We start from the raw sequence: 14,070 nt of genomic DNA, 5'->3' as shown, positions 1-14,070 counted from the left end.
AAAAAGACTAAAATCTTTGGATAGCAGATGTGGGTTTTTTTTTCTTTTTCTCTTTTGTCCCTAAAATGCGCTTCTTGTTTTAAGAGATTCACAGCAAAGAACATGAAACATTTTCAGGTTATAGAATTTTTTTGGTTGTCACAAAGGAAAGCAGTCCTGGATTTACTTTTCTTTCTTTTTTTTTTTTCTTTTTTTTTTTAGGAAAAAATGTCCTTTCCTAAAAATATACCACACACATACACACCCACGCTCACTCCCACACACATGCATGTATACGCACACGCACATATACACCCACAAAGAAACTACTTCCCTTATAAACGATTTGCAAAGTACTTTTCAGACGCAACTATAGATCAGAATAACAACAAGTTTTTTTAAAAAAAAAAACCTCTCCTAGTTAAGTGCTAGTGGTTGTTGATCCCACACAAGGAAAGAAAGAAAAAAGGTCAAGAACAAATGCCTTGACATATATAAAATATACTTATAAACAGGAAGGGAGGGGAGGTTTGTGGTACACAAGTGCAATATAATTGGAAGGAAAAAATAAATTAAAAAGAAAAGAAAATGAACACTGTATTGATCCCAACAAACACTCATAAAGTCAAACATAATATTCCACAGGAGAAAGTGTAAACACCCGACTATAGAAACCAATTGGCACGAAGTATCCAAAGTAAAATTGCCACCACTCTGAAAAATAAATAAATCTTGAAAAAAATAAATTGTCAACTCCTTCTACCATAAATAAAAAATAGTTATTTTTAACTGCACCCATGGGTCACACGTTTAAGGTCACAAGTAGATGTTTTTGGATATATATAAAGGGGCACTTGACAGCCTGAAGAGACAATCCGGTTTTATACTTCTCTTCGAAAAGCGGGCTCTCGACCGGGGGGAGCACAAGCAGCAGGGACCCCCCCCGCCCCGCCGCCCGCCCCGGGGAAGGCGCTGCCCGCCGCGGCCGGACCCGGGGCGGCGGGACTGGGGGTCCCGGGGCTCCGGGTGTCCGTCGGGCGCTACACATCCAGCACGTGGTTGAGATAGGAGATGTAGCAGATGGCGAGGCGCAGGATCTCGATCTTGGAGAGCTTCTTGTCGGGGGGCAGGGTGGGCAGCAGCTTGCGCAGCTCGGCGAAGGCCAGGTTGAAGGCCTCCACGCGGATCCGCTCACGCGTGGCGTGGGCCGAGCGGTACTTGGCGGTGGCGCGGCGCCGCCGGCGCTTCTCCTCCCGGCTCAGCGGCGGCGGGTGCAGCCCGGGCCGGCCCCCGCCGCGGCCCTCCCCGCCGCCGCCGCCGCCCCGGCCCTCGCCGCCGCCTCCCTCGGCGGGCTCCGGGTCGGAGACGCAGCAGCTGAGCGCCTGAGCGTCCGCGCCGCCCAGGGACTCCGGGTCGGAGGGCGCCGAGGAGGGGTGGTCGGAGTCGGCAGCTTGGTCCGGGCTAAGCATCATCTTGGAGGGGGCGGAGGAGCCTTCCCGAGACAGAGAAACAGAGAGAACGGGTCAGGGCCCCGGCCCCGGGATACAGGGGCAAGGCGGGGAGCAGGGACACGGGCAGGGACATGAGGGACATACCGGTCCCCGCGCCCTGCCCCCGGCGCCGGTACCGCCCGACCGGGGCGGGGGGAGAGCCGGGTGGACGAGTCGCGGCTCCTTCAGGGAGTACTAATGAGAGCAATATCAGGGATAAACGATACCCCGTCATTTAACCATCCCTTCTCTGGCGTTTGACGGCAGCTCCAGCGGTATACACTTCCTGCCGTTATTCCCTGCTCTTCCTTGGCTATTGAAACAGGCCCAGAGAGCAATAGAAGAATTTGATTTTTTTTTTTCCAAGCAAGCTAATATCCAGTGTTTCAATATTGTGGTGGTTCCCCTTCACCTCCACCCCCCGCCCTGGCCCCAAATTTTAATGTTGTCCTTTCTGACCTGCCGGTTTCTGCTTAACCGTTTGTCTTTCAGCAACGCTCTATGGGATCCAGGCTACAGACATGATACTTTTAAATACACAGCTCAAGGCTCCACAGATATAACAAGGCCAGTGGGGAGATTTATTTCCCCAATCCCTATGGGATCCAATTCAATCCTATGTATCTGCTAGGCTCTCCCCTCCGCTCTTTTCTCTGTGCTCCTTCTTTTCTTCTTTTTCTTTCTTTCCTTTCCTGCTGCTAATCGTGCAGATAGCAATTTGCTAGCGATCAAATGGGAATGTTAAGAGAGTTTCCGTTTCCTAAGCGTGGGATTCAAAAAGGAACAAAACCCCAAAGCAGAGGCCGAACTTTTCCATCCCTTTAAATTTTCCCTCCTCTCCCCTCCATGCGCGAAAAGAGGGGGAGGCTAAATAAATAAATAAATAAATGCGGACGTGCCTTTCAAAAGAAAATTGAATCGTATCTTCTTGCGGCCTCACAGAGCACCATCTGTCATGTAGACAGCAATACAAATCCGAGCGCGTCCGTGGACATGCCGGCATGTAATAAAACAATACATCAGGCAACTAGTGAATAACCTTGGACACAAATGTGTGCGTGCGTGTGTGTGCGTGTGTGTGTGTGTGTGTGCAGCTGGGGTGTCGAGCGTGGTGGGGAGCGAGCCCGACGGAGGAGGGAGCATCGCATCCTTCCTTCCCCCGAATTAAGATTGCAAAGTATTTCCACATAAAGTTTCCAGGGAAAGTCCCGGTCGGGCCTCAGACCCAGCTGGGAAAAATAAACTATTATTATTGTTGTTGTTAACAATAATAATAACAACAACCACACGGGCAGGAGGAATTCTTCCCAGGCAGGGCTAGAGCCAAGCCTCCCCCATCGGGACGAGACTCGGGGCACGCGTGGCGGGGCAGAGGGGCCCCGCCGGGGGCTGAGGCTCAGCGCTCCCCGGGGTGCGCAGGACCGGGGGGTGGGAGAGAAGAGCGCTTCCTTCCCTGGGAAAGGGCCGTCTCTTGCCAGAGCCGTCGGAAACGCTTCCTCTTCGATTTTTATATCAGGAGCGTTAATCAGGCCCACAAGGCACGGGTACGGAAAAAACCCCCTTAGCGCGCAAGTCAGGTATCAGTGATCTCGTGGGGCAAAAAGATAAAGAGGAAAGGTTTAAAATAACCTTTCAAGTAGCATCCAAGCGAGGGGGCTTATGCAAAAAGCACGCTAGAGAGGCAGGATTTGCCGGGCGGTTGTACGAAAACGGGCAATTAAAGCGGTGGCTCCTGAAGAAAGTTGCTTAGAGGTTTCTCTACGGTGTGTGTTGAATTTTTCCCTTTGATTTGGTTTTATCTGTACTGTGGGGTTTGGAGAGCTGATCCGGAAAGAGACTTTTTCCCTCACCCTCTATTTTTTTTTTTTTAATTATTATTATTATTACAGTAAGCCCATGCCCTGTGCTACCTGCAAAAGGGAAAGATATTGTTAAGGCTGCTTACCTCGGTGGAGTCGTTTGGATAGCCTCTCTCTCCAGGTCCCCTCGCCCCCTCGGCGATTCCTTTACAGTTCAAATGACCCTCCGGGAGCGGAGCATGGAAAAATTAAAAAATCAAAATCAAATAAAATTAATTACGAGCGAAAAAGTGTCCTGCTCGAATTGGGAAAGGCAGATCTCATCCCTCGCCGCGGCCTCCAGCGCTCCAGAGATGGGAGATGTTATACTGTCGTGTTTGTTTGCGGAGTATAAATAACAACTTAAGTTACTTACGATGCATCAGGGGAGAAAAAGCGTTTCCCCATCAAAGTCCTCCTCCGCCCGTTCGTCCGGGGCAGCTGCTGCAGCGCGCCGGCGGCTTCGGCCGGTCGGTTTTAGAGGAGGAAAGTGCCCTCTCTCCCGCTTTTCTTCCTCCTCTTCCCCGACCGCGATAAATAACAAAAGGGATGCGGCGACAGCACCGGCACCGTCCGGGATTATTCCCTCTCTCCCGCCCTCTCAGCCTCTCCTTCCCTGCGGCAGCCCCGCCGCTCCCGGGCCGGGCCGGTCGCGGGGCCCGGGGCGCGGAGCCCGGAGCCCGGGGCGCGGAGCCCGGAGCGGCGCTGCCGGCTTTGTTCCGCTGCGGCCCGGCGCACAGGCACGCCGCGGGTCGGGGTAACAATGCGTCGCTCCCTCCTTTCTTCTCTATTCTTTTTTTTTTTTTTCTTTTTTTTTGGAAGGGGGGAGGTTGGGGGGTTTGTAACGTGAGGTTTTGTTAATTCACCGGTCCGGCGGAGAGGGGCAGGAGCGGGGGAGAAGCCGTCGGAAAATGAATGTTTGATTTAGTTCTTCTTCTGGTTCTTCAAGAACTGGCGAGGGGAGAAAAAAAAAGGATAAACGAAACCCCCATCCGTCCCTGAGCTTCCTAACTCCTCCTGCATCTTTCGAGTGAAAAATAAAGGAAAATATGCGAATGCTGAAAAAGAAAAACAAAACGAAATAAACGAAAATCTCGGCGCGGGTTCGGAGCGGCTGCAAGAGATAACGGCGGTGCAGGACAAGGTACGCTCACATGCACAAAAAGAAAGTGCAGTTCCTCCTCCCACCCCTCCCGGAGTGGCAAAGAAGCCAAGGAGGGGTGCGGAAGGTGGCAGGGGCGAGACAGACAGACGGAGCGGAGATGCGTGTGGATCCACTTCTGGTACCAAAGGGTTTCGCCTAGAGATGGTTGGAAGAGATAAAGGCTCGGAGAAAAGGGGGCGGCATTTTTTCCCTCTTAAATTGGTATTTAATGGGAAAGCCTATTGGACAGAAACCTGGACACGAGTCACTTAATTGGACTTGACATCTGTCACAGTGTGGGAGTTTTCACAGCCCAAATATTTTCAGCAGATCAGATTCTCGCTGAATCTGTGCCACAAATTATAACAGTCGAGAGCAGCCCATGATATAAACCCTAGCCTCTGGATATACAGTCTCTAGCCATGCTCGCTCCCGCTGCCGTCGTCTCCCCCCGCCCAAATATTGGATACCCACTGATCTAGAAAAACACCGCTGGCATTTCGCATGTAAGCTAATAAATAAGCTTTAAACATCAATTTGCATCATGTACACCAAGCTTGTGGAGAATCATCAGACTGGTTTCTTAGTTCATTTATTTTGGCGGTCCCCCTGCCCTGTCTCCCACCCACCCCCAGTCCCAGTGCGTGGCAGGCATGAACCTGTCAGAGCCAGGAGGACAGAAAGTCTCCCCCACTCCTTCTGCCTCCTGCCCTCCCTGCTCCAGTGCACAGACAATGAGGCGAGGGAGTCAGCCATGAGTCTGTGGCTTTTCTGCTCTCAAGAGACTGGATGGAGGCAGGCCCCTCCGTGCCTGAGTCAGGGGATGCCTGTGACCAAAGGGACTCCTCTCGCTGTCACCCTGCTCCAGCCCCTGCCAGATGGCAATGCCTTCTCTGCTCTGATCCCCATTACTATCCCTGCAGATCCCTTTCAAATGGGTGCCATAGCCACTTTTCTGGGTGTAATTGTCTTCTTCCGTGGGGACTTTTCAGTGCCAGGAGCCTGTACTGGTCAGAGGCTCCCTTTGGAGCCCCCAGAAAGGGACAGCGGGAGGGGTGGGTGAGACAGAGCAGAACTGATTCTGCTGCTCACCAGCCACTCAGTGTGTGGTTCTGGGTCCCATCAGCAGGAAGGGGGAGAGGTGGCAGGAAGATACCTGCAGAAATCCCTGAGGGTCATCTGTATGTGACAGACTGGAAGATCTCTGAAAGGGGAGAGATTCTGCACTTGATATGATTTACAGGACCTTAACAAGAATGAGTACATGCCTGACTAATTTTGGGGTTTGTGTATTTTTTTTTTTTTTTTAATGATTTATACTGTAGCAAAGAATAGAAACCCCTGCAGGACACCTGGCCCACTAGGGAAAGAAATACCTAAAAGTTGATCCTAATGAGCACTTCTCCCAGAGAAATTTGGGGATTTATCTCTCTTCCCCTCCTACCCATAACAAGTCTTCAAGGCAGTAGGAGGCCATCACTTGCTCTGACCCCACATAGTGGCATTGGTTGCATGGATATCCAACATGATCCCAGCAGGGCTTCTGGAGATGCTTAGCTAAGGTATCCTTGTCTGCACTGGCACATCCCAGGAAGATTCAGATGCAAGTCACTGAGGCTGTGGCACATCCCCATTCAGCTCACCTTACTGGTAACCTTCACAGGCACTCTTTGGAGATCTGGATCTGAGCAGTTCAAGGTCACTGTGCTCCACATTCCAAGACCTAAAATCCGATTCCGTCAAATGACCACCAGCCCAGACTTCAATGAGAGAGCTGTGGAGGAGACCTTCTCCAGCTCTTTTTTGACTGTGGCTCAGTGCTGTGGGCTTTGGCTTGCAGTGCTCCCCAAGGTGTTAGTGTGAGGCCTCAGCCCACAGAAGCTGCAGGTGATGGAATAAGTAGCTGGCTAAGGCTGCCACAGATAACAGCCAGGAAGCTGCTAATTCATGCAAGCCACCCTGCTCTCTGCTACAGATGCTGTCATCATATGGCTTGCTTTTTAGTTTTAATTTTCAGGAAACGACCAAACAGTTGCTTCACAGTGCTGTTCAGTTATGATGGACATTTTTGACATCTCATAAAGCACCAGTAACTGCCCCTGAGACTCGATTACCCCACTGCTCCACTACCAGATGTGTTAAATCTAGAGGATCCCAGTTTGTCCTGAGCACACCAGGCCTGGGATGTCTACCCAAATCTCTCTGCTGGTATACTGCAAATCTTCTCGCATCAACTGCAAGACACAGGGTGTGGTCTCTGTACCTTTAGCCTTAAAAAGCCAATCAGAAATGATGGGGTTGACAGCCTGGCTCTTCTCTGACCAAATGAAGCCCCAAAGCCCAGAAGCAGGGCCAAATTCTCCCAGCAGAGATCTCTCCTGTCTCTCATCACTCACACCTAGAGCAAGAGGCTGGTTTTGAGAATTCAACATACATGGGGCCAACTGGCCCAGGCATGGAAGTCACCAGAAAAAAACAGAAATTGATGGACAAAAGTGCATTTGATGTAAACTAAACGTTCCACTTTGACCAAGTAAGGATGACTATAGCTCTCCCTCAAGCTCTTTTCCTTAGGAAATAGCTCACAGCAAGTGGAGACCTGCATGTTGGCAATCAGTAAGGTCTCAAAGGAAGCTGCATAGATGCAAAGTCACCATATGATTTATATCCCCAAATACACACAGAGCCAGCCACAAATCTATGGTTGGCCTCTTCACTAGGCAAGCACCTCATTGGCATCAAGGAAAGCTAAGATTCCCACATGGTTCCAAAGATGCCCTCAATGGAATGAGCAGCATTAATTTGGCTTCTCCAGAAAAGGTGAAACTACAACCTACAGGCTGCCTCTGCTGAAGAGAAAGTGAATAGGAAAAACAGTGGCACAACAAAGATCTCCAGTATGGACAATGGGCATCCAGGGGTATTGTAAGGCTGTGGACTTACTGCAGACTAAATCCAGGATAGTGAGCCTTCCAGCACAGGTGGACATGGATTTCCCGAAGGAGAGTTTGGGATTTCATTTTGCCATGCTGGACGGCTGTAAGGTAGTCATGGACATCTCTTCTTCTTTATGTGGCTTAAGATGTTGCCTGGCTGGAGGTACAGGAGAAGGGGAGGTGGTTTTCTGTGGACAGCTTTGCAGCTCACACTGCACCTTCCCAGCGACCTCATAAGTTTAATGAGAATTAAAGGTGTCCAGAGAAAGACTCAAAGCCACACCCCACCTTTGTTGGAGCTATCTCACTGAAAAGCAAGATGAAAATCATTCTATTTTGACTTCCAGGGCTTGCTGACAAGCCAATAAAACCTTATGAACCAGACTGCTCCCTAGGTAAGTCCTAACACAGAACTAGTATTAGTTAATTCATTAATGATAGCCAATAAAAGTTACCCACTCCTGTGAGACTTATAGTAAAGTCTCACAGGCCACCAAACAATATCAAGTCATAGATGGTACTGAATTTGTGACAGAGACGCACAGCTTGGGGTTTTTCAGGCTTCAGTGGGATCAGACTTTGGAAAGGCAAGATTCAGAAGGGGGTTGTCTTTAGGATGTAGTATGAAGAGACAAGACTGAGAACAGTGCTGTCATATGATGGTATTTTATGGAAAGAGGGCACTTTCTTGTGTGAACATCTTATATTCACATCACACAGTGATTTGAAGGTGATGTCATTTGTGAGAATAATCTGGGTTGGTGCATAGCCCCTAAAAGTCTAAAAGGGTAAAGCACTAACACCCTGAAGTGGCCATATGTCCCAAGGAGACGTCCCTCTGGCCTGAAAAAGTAGAATAATGGAAGAATCCAACTGTTCTCTCCAGTGCTTGGCCAGGTATTAGGTAATAATTTTTCACTTTCAGCTTGAGCAAACCTCTCCGGTCTGCCGTGGGGAGACATCAAACATGAGAACCCACAAAGCTGCTTTTATGGTGTTGCTTGTCAGAGCAGAGCTGCACTTCCATTACCTACATGTCCTCTGTCTGCCGAAAGGACAGTTTCCTATGATGCTTGAGAACATCCATTCTCTTTTATAGCATACGCCATTCACGTTGCTGGCATATGCTGCCCATTGAAATAAATGGAGCTTGTCACTCTTGGATGTGTTCCTTGGAAATAAACGGTCAAACAAATTAGAACACTGAGCCATGAAAATCCTTGTCCTTTTGAAAAATCTGTGCTGGATGTAGCTCATGGTTTCCTTAGACATTTGGGTGATATTTTTTGTTTTTCCATTGGTCATGTTTACTTTCTCTGAGGCTGTTTTAATAACAGGTCAGAAGCTTTGAGGCTGCTGGCAGGAACAGCCTACAACTGGGTAAGGGGAAAAAAACAGCGTCCCAGAGGGCCACCGGGTCTGGATGTGAATTCACCATGGCTGAGGTCTGCCAGTGTTTGTGGGACAGGCAGCTCCACTGAAAATATGAGTGTGACTTCCCTGGGAGTGGCTGCTATCTTTAAACCAGTAGTCTCCTGTTGAAATATATGGCTTTTGGACAAAATCCTGATTCTTTTTTTGTCTGATTGCAGCCTTTGGCTTATGTCCTTTGGTCTCCACTTTTAGTCTTTTCCTTTGCTTGTTGGACTAGAGGAGACATGGCATTAAGATCCAGCTGCCACAGTAAAGAGCCAAATGTGTTCATGAGGGTGGTCATACCCCTTCACTGCCACATTGTCTTGATCTCTCCAAAGATTGTCCTTGTGATGTCAGTGAGTATTCACAGCTTTCCTGAGAGAAGGGTATTTTGAGAAATGGAGGATGATGAGGAGTTTTAAAGGCAGAAGGGACTGCTATGAGCAGGTTGAAGGCCACAGGATTTCCCTCTTAATTTCCTTTATGAGCATTTTTCAGAAATAATACCCATTAATGGTTTAAACACTGATGGTGGTGGAGGACTCCCAGTAATGCCTGGCAACTTACTCCATCAGCTGTTTCTCCCCACTGTTGAAAACACTGATGTGAAAAATGAGTAGGCACTCCTTCAGCATCCAGCTGTGGGATTTTCTTATATCTTGGCCCCTGGATTAAGAGTTCTCTTTTATTATGTTATCAGGTTTAGGTGGGATTTTGTAAACAGGTATATGCATGTGTGCTGAACTGCTGATATGCCTGTGTGCATCAGTTATTAGCTTGGACTCTGGTCATGCAGAGCATAGCTACAGTTATTGCTGCTACTCAGGTCAAATGTCTAGAATTTTTGGACAAATAGGAAAATTCCACCTGGGCAAACATTTCAGACAGAAAGAGAAGACATGCCTGAGTAAACCCAGACATCTGTTGGTCCTTCCTACTATGAATACTGTTGGTCAGTATTCATTAGTAGTGGCCATATCAATTCTGCAGCCTTCTTTTTTTTTTAAAACTGAACAGGATTCAATGCCTTGTCATTATGCAGAAGAGACCAAGTCTGTTTTATTTCTAAGGTTGTTCTGATCGTGGGATATTTTACATTCTTCCTGTCCATCTTCCTAGACCAGAAATGTGATGCTTAGCATGCCAAGCTCTGGATGTAGAACACGAAATAGTTACTGTGCTCTACAGTGTGTCTGTAAGACCCTAATGCAGCCTGGATGCTCCTGGAACAGGTTTATTAGGAAATCGTATCACATTAAAATTATGGAAAGTATATGTAAAACCCTAAGAATGTCCACAGTGGGTTACACCAGAAGTATCTTGTTTTCAGGATTACCAAAAGAGGGAAACCTGGAATAACATAAATCTACAGTGATACTGCCCTCAAATATTCCCCTGACATCCAGTCAATTAAAATTTAATGCACTGGATGAATTTTCCTTTTCTGAATTTGTCAGGTTGTGGTTTGAATGCATGTGAATTTTCAGCATCCGTAATTTCCCATGGAAAGGACTTCTCTGTGAGCCATGTGATTTAGGAAAATGCATCAAGAGATGCTTGTAAACATGTTTGCAAATAAAATAGCCAAGTCTGCTGAATTACTGTGGCTTCTACTGTTGATGAGCACATGAAGAGTAGCTCTGAGTATGTGGGCAGTAGTGCCTTATGTTTTCAATGAATGCATTTGGTTGGAAGCATAAACAGTGGGTGAATTAAAGCCAGTTAAGATCAGAGGAGGAATCTCCTCCAGTCTGGGTAAGAGGAAGGAAGCAAGACCAAGACCTGTTCTTTGAAACTGATCACCTTTAATTGACTTGGGCCAGGATCTGAAAGTGAGACCAGTCATGCACAAGCACACAATCATGATATAGGTTGGAGCCATGGAACGTGTCCATGTGGATCAGGCACTAAAGGAGTTAACAGAACAAGCCAGAAACAGAGATGTGTTAACCTTTGCAATGAACTCGATAGCAATCCCCACACATAATTGACTAGTGAGGAATTTGTGAATTAAGTAGGACAAATAGGAGGAACTTGGTGATTTTTATACATGCCTGATGCACTAAATGGGGAGTGTGGGTTTATGTGGTTCCCAGACACACACAGATGACAGGCAGCAGTCAGTGAATTGAGGGGGAGGCAGACACTGTGTGCCTTGCCACCGAGTGCCTTACCTGTGCACATGTGTACAACTGCTGGCTGCCAGGGTGAGGAAAGAAAAAGTAGATGTCAAGTCTAGCTGGCAGCCAATGCATCTGTCTTCTGTCTTTCACTCACCCACAGTCGAGGTGGAACTTGGCTATTTTTAAATCTGATGTCTGTGTGTGTAGCCATGGGGAATGCTCTTTCCTATGAAAAAGAAAAAAATAGAAAGAGAAAAAAAATTAAGATTTTGCAGCCACCTGCATTCCATAAGCAGATGTTTCTCCCTCTATTGATGCCAATCACCCCAGCCCACAGGCTTCCTTTCTTCACTTGGAAGTAGAACTTGTAAAACCAAACCCAGTCATCATTACTGGACTGCTTAGGCTAGTTGGCCAGGGAAGAAAAGCTGCCATGCTTTTCTTACCTTACATGCAGGGTAAGAATGGTCTCATAGGAGGTACCAAGTACTCTGTCCAGTTCAGTGTCTTTTCCCCAGCTGTGGCCAGTATCAGCATCTCCTGGAATGAGCAGGAAGGTTTTCACCGGCATGTGGATTGTTCAAGACCATTTTATTTCTACTTGTATAGCTTAGGCCCGCTGTAACTGGCTTTATGCTGGCTTCTGTGAATTGTATGGTCATTCCTGGAAAAGGAGGCAAATTGGTTTATTCCAGTAAGTCATTCAGGCCTAACAGATTGTTTTTCCTATGAAAATGCTTCCAGGGAGTATAATCGGGTGTCTGAAAAGCCATTTCTTTCCCACAGAGGTGTACGCCATATCCTAGGCTCCACACCTGTGCAGGCTTAACATCCTCCAATAGCTGCTTCTCCCTCAGCTTCCAGACCCATGGCTCTCTGGTCCTGAGCATGTTGAAGGTGGTGCTGAGTTTTCTGTGTTTTCAGTGATTTCCATTGACCACCTTCTCCATTTCACTGAGGCTATGTAGTAGTGGTGTCCTGATTTTTAAGATTCTCTCTGAACTTAAACCAGCTAGGTCACTAACTGCTGGATGTCCCTCTCCTTCTATTCCCATTATTTTGAACTCTGTCTTCTGGTATGGGCTTTAGAGTTTTGCATCCTCTTCTTGGACATGTTTCCTCATATCTTTCTCAATATGAAATTTGTCCATTGGACACTGTTATCCTTCCTGCCTGGACCCCCTATTTTCCCTTTTGTTTCCCCATGCTGTTATTTGTTACTGTTCATCATAAACTGTTCTCAAACTACCTAGTTGTGTGGTCCCTTGTTTGAAGGAGAGAACTCTTAACAAGAAGACTGGTCAGGACTCAGTCCAAGCAAAGAACGCAGCCTCCCTGAAGGATAAAATAACTTCTGTTATCTTTTCAGGATTTCCTCATGAACTCAGACCATTTCTATTTGTATCTATGACAATGCTTGATGCTTATAGGAGCTCTACTGAAACATCCTAGGGCAGTAACTCCTTCTATATATGTATAAATACAAATTCAGATAGGCACATTTGTAAGGTAGCTTCTTTAGATTCTTCTCAGGTTCTAGATTTCCTGCTTGTCTTCTCAAGAGAAGTCCACTTTAGGGCTACAATTAAAGTTGAAATAAAAACGCAAAGCAGTTGCGTGTCTAGGAAATTACATGTTATATTTCATATTGTAATTTACTGCTTCTTCTGTGGCCTCTGTGTTCATGTTTGCGGGGTTAGTTACGAGACATATCTGGTTTGGGAGTCTGGATTTTTTCTGGAGCCGTGATTATGTAAAATTACAGCATCCCCTTAGAAAAGTGCTTCTAGCCCTCATGGTGTTGAGATGAATTTGAAACTGTGCCTGGAGAGTGTCAGACGCAGGGAAGTATGAATGTGTATGAAGAGTACTGAGGTCAAAATTCTATGAGATATGAACTATCTTGCATCATTTTGATGGGGCACAATTTCATCGTTCACAGTTACTGACAAGATTTTTAATAAGACTAGAGTTGTAGTAGGATGCTGTAAAGCACTTGAAAGCCCATATGGCTTAGCAAGTGTATAAATTTCTAAGAGGTGAAGAGTGCCTGATGTTGAAGGCTGTAGGATGGAAGATGTTTCCATTTCTGCATATTGTAGTTAAATGTTCAGCTCTGTGTAAGTCCTCTTCAGCAGTCTTTCTTATTCTTGTCAGGGCTGTGCCTGTTGCCCCAAGAAACTCATTAAATGGCTGGAAAGGGACTTTTTACAAGGGCATGTAGTGACAGGACAAGGGGGAATGGCTTCAAAATGAAAGGTGGTAAGTTTAGATTAGATATTAGGAAGCAATTCTTTACTCTGAGGGTGTGAGGCACTGGCACAGGTTTCCCAGAGAAGCTGTGGATGCCCCATCCCTGGAAATGTTCAGGGTCAGGTTGGATGGGGCTTTGAGCAATGTGGTCTAGTGGAAGGTGTCCCTGTCCATGGTGGGGGCATTGGAACTAGGAGATCTTTAAGGTCCCTTCCAACCCAAACCATTTTATGATTCTATGAGCCAATTCAAACCTTTCTTCACCAAGACTCAAATGACACGAGTTTTTATGCAGAAAAACAGTCCCCTGCCTACCTCCATGAAGTGGCTTAGGATAGAGCAGTAACTAATGGTGCTCTGCTAAACCAGATAAGCTCTCAGGTCCACTGATGCTGTCATTCTCTGATCCCAGTGTTTGGAGAACACTCCCAAGCGAATTATTTCACAGACTGGTGGTAATTACAGTCTCCATAGGGTCGTTTGCAAAGCATGGAATCTCTGAGCCCTTGGTTCCAGAAAAAATGAAACTTCTGACCTGGTTTTAGACTGTAAACACTCTTGCTTGCTACTGATCACAGTTTGCTTGTATTCAGGGTCCAAATTAAAAGAAATAAAGTTAAACCTTAGGCTGTATTGAAGTCCTTTACTGGTTTTCTCAGGTAAGGTCTCTCCACTGCTCACTTTCTCCAAAGTCTCTTAGAATGAGGACTCGGTTGCAAGTTGTCCCCCTCTGTGTAGTAGGTATGAACTTCCTGAGAACTGCTGCTCTGCAGTATTGAGCAGAAGCTAATGCAGTTTGATTCACCACTCAGTTAGGGTTGACAGATGAACTGGCCAGTCTTTTTGTGGCAGTTTAGGCTACTTTCATATCCAGCTGTCTGCTTCCTCCAC

At 46.9% G+C, this 14,070-nt stretch overlaps 1 protein-coding gene across 1 annotated transcript; it reads right to left on the bottom strand.

The window, feature by feature from the left end:
• Positions 1-308: 308 nt before the first annotated feature.
• Positions 309-3,551, bottom strand: NHLH2 (nescient helix-loop-helix 2). Its single transcript, XM_058852805.1, has 2 exons — positions 3,415-3,551; positions 309-1,471 (listed from the first exon to the last, which is right to left on the bottom strand). The coding sequence occupies exon 2, from the start codon at positions 1,449-1,451 to the stop codon at positions 1,020-1,022; it is 432 nt and encodes a 143-aa protein (XP_058708788.1). The 5' UTR covers positions 1,452-1,471; positions 3,415-3,551; the 3' UTR covers positions 309-1,019.
• Between the last annotated feature and the right edge of the window lie 10,519 nt (positions 3,552-14,070).

Source organism: Poecile atricapillus, chromosome 1 (genome assembly GCF_030490865.1).
Source record: "Poecile atricapillus isolate bPoeAtr1 chromosome 1, bPoeAtr1.hap1, whole genome shotgun sequence".
Lineage (NCBI taxonomy): Eukaryota > Metazoa > Chordata > Aves > Passeriformes > Paridae > Poecile > Poecile atricapillus.
This window is presented reverse-complemented; position numbering and strand designations above follow the sequence as displayed.